The sequence below is a fragment of the Cricetulus griseus genome, chromosome 4 (assembly GCF_003668045.3).
Source record: "Cricetulus griseus strain 17A/GY chromosome 4, alternate assembly CriGri-PICRH-1.0, whole genome shotgun sequence".
Lineage (NCBI taxonomy): Eukaryota > Metazoa > Chordata > Mammalia > Rodentia > Cricetidae > Cricetulus > Cricetulus griseus.
Genome location: NC_048597.1, coordinates 104,327,561 through 104,336,009, shown reverse-complemented (window position 1 = coordinate 104,336,009; position 8,449 = coordinate 104,327,561). Strand labels below are relative to the sequence as shown.

The 8,449-nt window shown below is 45.2% G+C and overlaps 1 protein-coding gene across 1 annotated transcript in view; it reads right to left on the bottom strand.

The window, feature by feature from the left end:
* Positions 1-222: 222 nt before the first annotated feature.
* Positions 223-8,449, bottom strand: part of Tctn2 (tectonic family member 2) — a 31,056-nt gene continuing 22,829 nt past the window's right edge. Inside the window, exons 14-18 of the mRNA XM_027413896.2 lie at positions 5,108-5,214; positions 2,952-3,108; positions 1,981-2,106; positions 1,810-1,898; positions 223-761 (exon numbers count right to left, since the gene is read on the bottom strand). Coding sequence (XP_027269697.1) covers positions 634-761; positions 1,810-1,898; positions 1,981-2,106; positions 2,952-3,108; positions 5,108-5,214 — 607 coding nt within the window. The 3' untranslated portion in view covers positions 223-633. The remainder of the gene's footprint in view (positions 762-1,809; positions 1,899-1,980; positions 2,107-2,951; positions 3,109-5,107; positions 5,215-8,449) is intronic.

Genomic DNA, 8,449 nt, shown 5'->3' with positions numbered 1-8,449 from the left:
AGGTACTTAATAAGTCTAAGAGGAAGGTTGTGTTGGAGTTTTGCTCACAACACAAGAACTAGAGGCTAGGGGACTGGATTTGTTTTGAAGGCTTTTCCACAACCTTTACATTTATGTAGTTTCTCTCCAGTATGAATAATAAGAGTTGGATGGGAACTTAAGGCTTTGCCACATTTATACAATTTCCCCCCAGTGTGATTTATTAGAAGTGAAGCCTTTGAGTTTAGTTTACCTCTTTCACTTTATTCTTACATGCTTGCATTAAGTATGGTAAAAATAAAACCCGTGATTAGAAATACTTAAGTCTCTGATATTCAGGGACACCATCAACTCCCCTGCAACCAGTTGGAAGCTAGAAAGATCATTCTGGGCCACTTTGAACATTTGGATAATTGATTTAAATTCATTTAACACTAAGAATTTCTATAAAAATAGACATTTTGTTTATTAAAATTTTCAGAGGAGCTGGGCATGGTGGTGCATGCCTTTTATTCCAGCATTCCGGAGGCAGAGGCAGGAAGATTCCTGTGCATTTAGAGGCAAGCCAGGGCCTGTCTCAAACAAAAGGGTTTCAGAGAGACACACAGGCCTACAGGGAGTCACTGAGTGGATGCTCCGAGTCTTTGAGAAAGCTTAATGGTAGATGGGAGTTGAGCACTGGCCTTTGCACATTCTAATCCAAGGATGACTGAGGAATGTGGCCAACATGAGGAGAGACAGCAGCATCAGGCCTTTGGCAACACACTGGGAACGGGGCTCCCCTGAAAGAAAGCAAAAGACTACTTGTTGGGAGCATAAGGGTTCTTGTACCCACAGATCAGCAGGGAAAACCGGAAGTGTTAAGTACACAGATCGTCCTCTCAGAGGAAAGAATGTATGACCTGTTCTTTCCATCCAGAAGGCTGGGAACTGGGGTAATTAACAGCCTGGTGGTCTATGTCATCTGTAGGGCCAGGCCATATCAAGTTCCCACAACCAGGACCAGAGGTGGCTAATAGTCTAAATGGCCCTTAGATTACCTATATAGCCAGGACTGGAGGTGGTAATAATCTAAATGAGCCTTAGATTACCTATATAGTCTAAATGGCCCTTAGATTATCTAAATAGCCAGGATCAGAGGTGGCCAATAGGCTAAATGACTCTTAGATTATCTACATAGCCAGGACCAGAGGTGGCTAATAAATAGTCTAAGTGACCCTTAGATTATCTATATAGCCAAGGGCTCCTCCAAACTCCCACAACCAGGACTAGAGGTAGATAATAGCCTAACACACTATCTGTATGACTGAGACCACACCAGATCTTTCCTTAGGCGCTTCAGCTAGTACAGGTAACCTATCTCTTTCTATCTTGGAAGAAAGGACATGTACTTTGAGTTGAGTTTAATTATGCCTCCTTGTGCACTGAGGATTGTATTACATCAGGAAACTTTTCCCTAAATTGTACTGTATTTCAATGTGCTGGCAATAAACCGCCTGGCATCAGACTCCTGGAGTTTGATTTGGTCTGGCTAAGTTGGGCTGAACTGAATTTTCATTTTTATCTCTTTGAGATTTGTTTCCCGAATCTTGCAGGGACCCCACCCTATCCCCCACAACAACCAAGTTGTATTCTATCTTGATTCTGAAGGTAGTTATTATTAGTAGTAGTAATAACCATTAATAGTTAATAAAACATCAACAGTGGAGTGTTTCTTCTTTTAAGTCTTTCTATGTGTTTTAAGTTGTTTGTGACACTTACACATTGACTCTTAAATAGTTTTAATTAGCATAACATAACTGACAATACGTAGGAACCTGCCTTCCCTACCTTGGTAGTACTCGGTCAGAGGGTACAGAAGTTGGGGCCAACATAGCTCATTCTGGGTACAATCATACTCTGTGAAGTTGATCTGGAATCTAGAAAAACACATGAGAATGTTACAGGGAGAACAAGTGAGAAGCAGGAAGGAACCTGCTAGCCAGTCAGCCATTGGCTCACCTCGTTGGGGGAGGGGGCATCTGCGCAGGGATTTTAATGAACTGAACAGATGCACTGAGAGGGAGAAGATCGGCCTTGTCCTCACAGGTGAGCCCACACTGGTACTGCCAGGTCACTGTGGAGAACCTAGAAGGGGAAGATTGTAAGGCAGCGTGGCCACCGTTCATCAGAAGTCTGACTCAGGACCCCAGGGAATCCAAGTGTCGCATCCATTTCTCAAGTCTAGACACAGAGAGAATCTGCAAGTCTCTGGACCCATCACTGGGTTCTTTTAGCAAAGACTGCTTGTCTCCTACAGCCTATTAGCAGCTGGCCATTTATCGAGGGCACAGAACTAAGGTGCTTTTTTTACATATTATGGCAAGGAATCCTCAAAACAGTACTGTGGGACCTTGCTTAGGAAGAAAGTCCACTAAGCCAGGTGTTGGTGGCGCACACCTTTAATCCCAGCACTCGGGAGGCAGAGGCGGGCGGATCTCTGTGAGTTCGAGGCCAGCCTGGTCTCCAGAGCGAGTGCTAGGATAGGCTCCAAAGCTACACAGAGAAACCCTGTCTCGAAAAACAAAAACAAAAAAAAAAAAGCAAAAAAAGAAAGAAAGGAAGGAAGGAAAAGGAAAAGAAAAAGAAAGAAAGGCCACTGAGCTGCACAATGTCATCAATTCTCAGATAAGGTGACTGCATATCAAACTGTCTAGGTTCTGTGATCTGAACCTATGGTGCCAGCAAAGCCTCCAATCAATGGCCAGACTCTGTCGTCAGGGTGCCATACAGGGTCACAGAGTTAAGTACACTCAGCACCGAACAGCTCTTGCTAGCTCCCAATACAGCAGCTTTCACACAGAGCCTTACAAATACTCTCCTGAAGGAGGTTCAGTCTCACACAGCCAGATCCCTAACAATCCCCATTTGCAAGTGTGCAGATTCCCGCCTAGCATTCCTAGTCTTTGACAACTCTCAGGAGGGGATCACACCTTGTCTCCACGCCAAGGATCTCCTGCTGAGCCACCCCTTCCACAGAGCCAGCTTCAGCAATGAGGATCCGGATGGTGAGCTGGGCAGGAATTTCCAGGCAGATGCCATTTGCGCTGCCTAGGGGCAGGTCAGCACCTGTATCAGGGGCGTCAACACCTGGAAGAATATCAAATGAGACACCTGTTAAGAGCAGTCGTCCTATAGCTATAGTCACACATGACATCCTAAGGAATGGAAGGTGACGTGGTCTGGCTCCCAGCCCCAAAGTTCTACTCTCTAGCAACTCTAATTGTTATTACTCCACGGCTATGTGACCTCACATCCACCCAGCAGAAACAGGTACTACTCACCTGGGTGGTTTCTAAATGCTTCCCTGGGTGGTGAATTGAGGTCCCAACCCACATAATAAAATTAAGTACAAAGATTCAGTGTCTAGAGCTTCAGAGACGTTTCAGCAGTTAGGAGCACTGACTGCTCTTGTGGACGACACAGGTTCAGTTCCCAGCACAGACACTGCAGCTTGCAACCACCTATAACTCCAACTCCAGGGGATCCAATGCCCTCTTCGGGCCTCCAAGGGCACCAGCAGACCTACTGCATAAGCTTCCACAAAGACACACACCCACATTAATAAAATGTTTTTGAGAGCCAGGTGGTGGTTTTTGAGAGCACATGTCTTTGATCCCAAGCACTAGGGAGGCAGAGGTAGGTGGATCTCTGTGAGTTCAAAGCCAGCCTGGTATGTACCACCAGCATAAAAATCTTTTCTTAAAAAAGAAAAAAAGATTCAGAGTCTAAGCTTACCCCTGAAAGCCATAGATAGGGACAATACAGAGCCACAGCAAAGAGTCACAGCCCTATCAGAATCGTACAAAAAAAGATATTCAAAATTCATCCTAGTGCTGGGTAGTGGTGGTACATGCCTTTAATCCCACTACTCTGGAGGCAGAGGCAGGCAGATCTCTGTGAGTTCGAAGCCAGCCTGGTACACAGAGTGAGTGCCAGGATAGGCTCCAAAACTACACAGAGAAACCCTGTCTCAAAAAAAAAAAAAAAAAAAAATTCTTCTTAGCATCTTTGGGTTAAATAAATAAGCACTTTCCTGGCTGGAGGCACTGTAATAATATTACCAAGCCCAGGATCAAGGGAGGGCAAGCTAGGAAATCCCCAGTCCTTAGAGCTACACCCTAGTCCCTGCTCAGTCCCCTTTAAAATGAACAACTCAGAGACAAGTGACCATCCCCACTTTCAGGCTGTCTGGGAGGAAGTTGGTGCTGGAGCTCAAACCCAGGGCCCTGCACACACTAGACAGGCTGCTGAGCCACATCTCAACCTGATTCCCTTTTGGATCACCTTATAGAACTCTCTAGATCACAACAGTACCTCCCTGTTTCTTAGCACTCAGGAATCTGATTTTTACACCCCACCCATTCTGGGTGTTGCACACAAATGGATTCGGAGGTCTGGGTTGTCTGTGTTTGGGCCCCTTTCACTCAGCACCATGTTTTCAACTCTTCTTCTATAAACTACCAGCTCAGCTCTCAATGCCAATATTCCTGGGAGCTCAAAACAGCAGTGCAAACTGATGTGTCCTGTAGGTCTTCAAGCCTGGACTGTCAGCAAGAGAAAGCTCATGGGGGTTTCCTGTGTGCAACAAAAGCCATGAAAGAGCTGAGAAAAACTTCCAGCCCGCAGCAGACAGCCCTAGCCAAATATCAGGTTTAGCCAGAGTTTCTTTCCCACCTTGTCCTGCTGCTGCTGCTTTAGCCCCAAATAAATACACTGAGACTTATATTAATTAGAAACTACTTGCTCGATGGTTCAGGCTTCTTATTGGCTAGCTCTCTCTTAATTATTAAGCCATGACTACTAATCTGTATTTTTACATGGCCTTTTCTTACCAGAGAAGGCTTCAGCATGTTACTCATTTAGTGACTACATGGCGTCTCTCCTTGGAGGCTTCTCTCTGCCTCCCTCTCCTCAGCATTCTCCTCATTTGATAGCCTTCCCTATACTTCCTGCCTGGTTACTGGCCAATTAGTGTTTTATTCACCAACCAATAAGATAAACATATATACAGAAGGACATTCCCCATCAATCAGGCAACCATAGGCTCAATAGCCATAAGCCCCTGTGCATGGCCACTAAGACTCACGTATGACCTCCAGCCAGCCGTCACTCAGATCACTGTAGTCCGAGTTGCCTCTCCTCGAGACATGGGTTGCTTGTGCCAACAAATCCAGCCTGTGAAGGACATTCTCCCTGCAAGAGAGGAAGACGATACTTCTCAAACAGTGGCCAGTGGGGCTCATCCTTGAGTCCTTTCCCAAAAATGGCCACTTAGTCTTTGCTGGGAGCCCAGATAAAAGCAGGAGGAACTGTCATTAAAAACAGGGTACATGTGTGTGGATGTAAGCTGGAGAGACAGCTCAGCGGTTAAGAACACTTGTTGCTCTAGACAGGCAGTGATGGCACATGCCTTTACTCCAAGTATTCAGGAGGCAGAGGCCAGTGGATCTCCAAAGTGGAGGCCAGCCAGGTCTACAGAACAAGTTTTACGATGGTCAGGGCTACACAGAAAGACCCTATCTTAAAAAAAAAAAAAAAAAAAAAAAAGAAAGAAAAAGAAAGAAAGAAAGAAAGAAAGAAAGAAAGAAAAAAGAAAGAAAGAAAAAGAAAGGAGGCAGGGTATTGGTGGCACACGCCTTTAATCCCAGCTTGGGAGGCAGAGGCAGGTGGATCTCTGTGAGTTCGAGACCAGCCTGGTCTACAAGAGCCAGTTCCAGGACAGCTTCCAAAGCCACAGAGAAACCCTGTCTCGAAACCCACCCACCACCCACCCCAAAAAAAAAGAAAAAAGAAAGAATACTTGCTGCTCTTCCAGAAGCCCCAGGTTCAATTCCCAGCACCCACTTGGTGGCTCACAACCTTGAGTAACTCTAGTTCTAGGGCATCTGGCAGCCTCTTCTGGCCACTGCAGGCATTGCCTACACATGGTGTACAGACATACATGCAGGTAAAAATATTCATACCATTAAAACAAATAAATCTTAAAGTGGGGAGTATGTTGGGAGGGGTCAGTGAGGTGGCTCAGTGGGTGGAGTGGTATGCAGGCCCAACAACATGAGATGGATTCCTGGATCCTGCAACATGGCCAGAGAGAGCACTGGCTCCCAAGGGTTGTCTTCTGACCTCCACATGTAAAGCACATGTATGCTCACCCATCCTGGAGCTCACCCAAACAAAATAAAGATAAATGTAAAACAACAACAACAAATTTTAATTAAAAAATGAGAAAAATAGCAAGTGTTGGAAAGATATGAAAAACTGGAGCTGTCTCACTCTGCTGTGAGAATGGAAAAAGATACCACCACTGTAGAAAATTCTGGTTCTGCAGACAAAACAAGGGGTTGCCAAGTGACCTGCAACTGGGATTCCCAGGCACAGAACAAAAGAACCGGAAGTGCTAACCAGGTGGTGGTGGTGCACACCTTTAATCCTAGCACAGGTAGGTGATCTTTGTGAGTTCAAGGCCATCCTGATCTACAGAGTGAGTTCCAGGACAGCCAGGGCTACACAAAGAAACCCTGTCTCAAAAAGCAGAAGGAAGGAAGGAAAGAAAGAGAGAGAGAGAGAGAGAGAGAGAGAGAGAGAGAGAGAGAGAAAGAGAGAGAAAGAAAGAGAGAGAAAGAAAGAGAGAGAAAGAAAGAGAAGCCAGTACAGGCCTGTTCGCAACAGTGCACACAGCCAAACAATGGAAGGTGCAGATGGGGGAATAAACAAGGTGTATACACAAAGGCAGTCTACAGGTCACCACAGAAACTAACATAGTTCCCGTGCATGTTGTGACATGGAGAAAAACGGCAGTGTATGTAAGATTCCATTTGAATATCCAGAACAGGCAAAGCCACAGGGACAGAAAGGGTGCTTGGTACTCCAGGCTTTGGGGAGAAGACCTAGGGGACTAAGTACTTACACATACAGATTTCCATTTTTGGTGATGAAAGTGCTTTAGAACTAGATAGAACCTTTCATACGATCATGAAAGGCCTAAATGATATTCATCTGTTCACCTTTTGCTTGTTTTTAGTTTTTTAAACATGTGTGCATGTATGCATGTGCCATGGCATACTTGGGGAGGTCAGAGGTCACTTAAGTGGGTTAGTTTTCTTCTACCGCATGGGTCCTGGTCTTGAACTCAGGTCATCAGCCTTAGCAGCAAATGACTTTATCTGCTGAGTCATCCTGACAGACCCCGTTTGTTTGATTTTGCTTATGTTGAGACAAGGTATTATACACAGCCCAGGACGACCTCAGACAACAACCCTGCCTCAGCCTCTAGAGTGGGAGGACGGTGTGAGCAACTGTGCCAGGCTGAATCAGCTACTTCTCAATGGTAAATTACATCATGGGAATTTTACCTCAATAACAAACAAACAAAAAGTCAGGGCTAGCAAGATGACTCGGGAGTAAGAGCAAGTGTCACCAACACTGATGATCTGCGTTACACACCTAGAATCTGTGCTGGAGAAAAACTGACTGCAGAAAGCTGTTCCCTAATCTACACACACACACACACACACACACACACACACACACACACACACACACACAGTCACATACACAGTCACATACCCCAGACACCAGGCCATGCATGTACCTGTTCTCTGTCTCTCTGTCTCTGTTTCTCTCTGAAACTTATATACACACACATACACATACTCACACACACACACACACACACACACACACACACACACACACACACACACACACACACACAGGCCATCTATGCACCTGTACTCATATACATCTCACACATACAATAATTTCATGAATAAATGTTAAAAACAAACATTTCCCAAAGGCTAACCATACAGTTAAAATTATACATGGCGGGGCTGGAGAGATGGCTCAGAGGGTAAGAGCACTGACTATTCTTCCAGAGGTCCTGTATTCAATTCCCAGCAACCACATGGTATTCACGACCATCTGTAATGAGATCTGGTGCCCCGTTCTGGCATACAAGCATATATGGAGGCAGAATGTTGTACACAAAATAAATAAATAAATCTTTTAAAAAAAATTATGCATGGCTCTGGCCCTTCATCCAGGTTTCAGAGAAGGCTCCCACAGCAGAAAGCCTTGTTATTGCATGAATGGCTCTCATCCCAACGTCTGTTTGTCTGCTGATGTTCAAGCCCTCTCTGAGGCACAGTGTGTATATGTGTGTGTGTGTGTATCTGTGTGTGTCTATGTCTATGTGTGTGTGTCTGTGTCTGTGTGTGTCTAGGTCTGTGTGTGTGTGTCTGTGTGTGTGTATATATATATGTATGTGTGTGTGTCTGAGTGTGTCTGTGTGTCTGTATGTGCATGTGTCTGTGTGTGTGTGTATGTGTGTGTGTGTGTGTGTCTCTCTGTGTGTGTATGTGTGTGCGTCTGTGTCTGTGTGTGTCTGTCTGTGTGTCTGTATGTGCATGTGTCTGTGTGTGTGTGT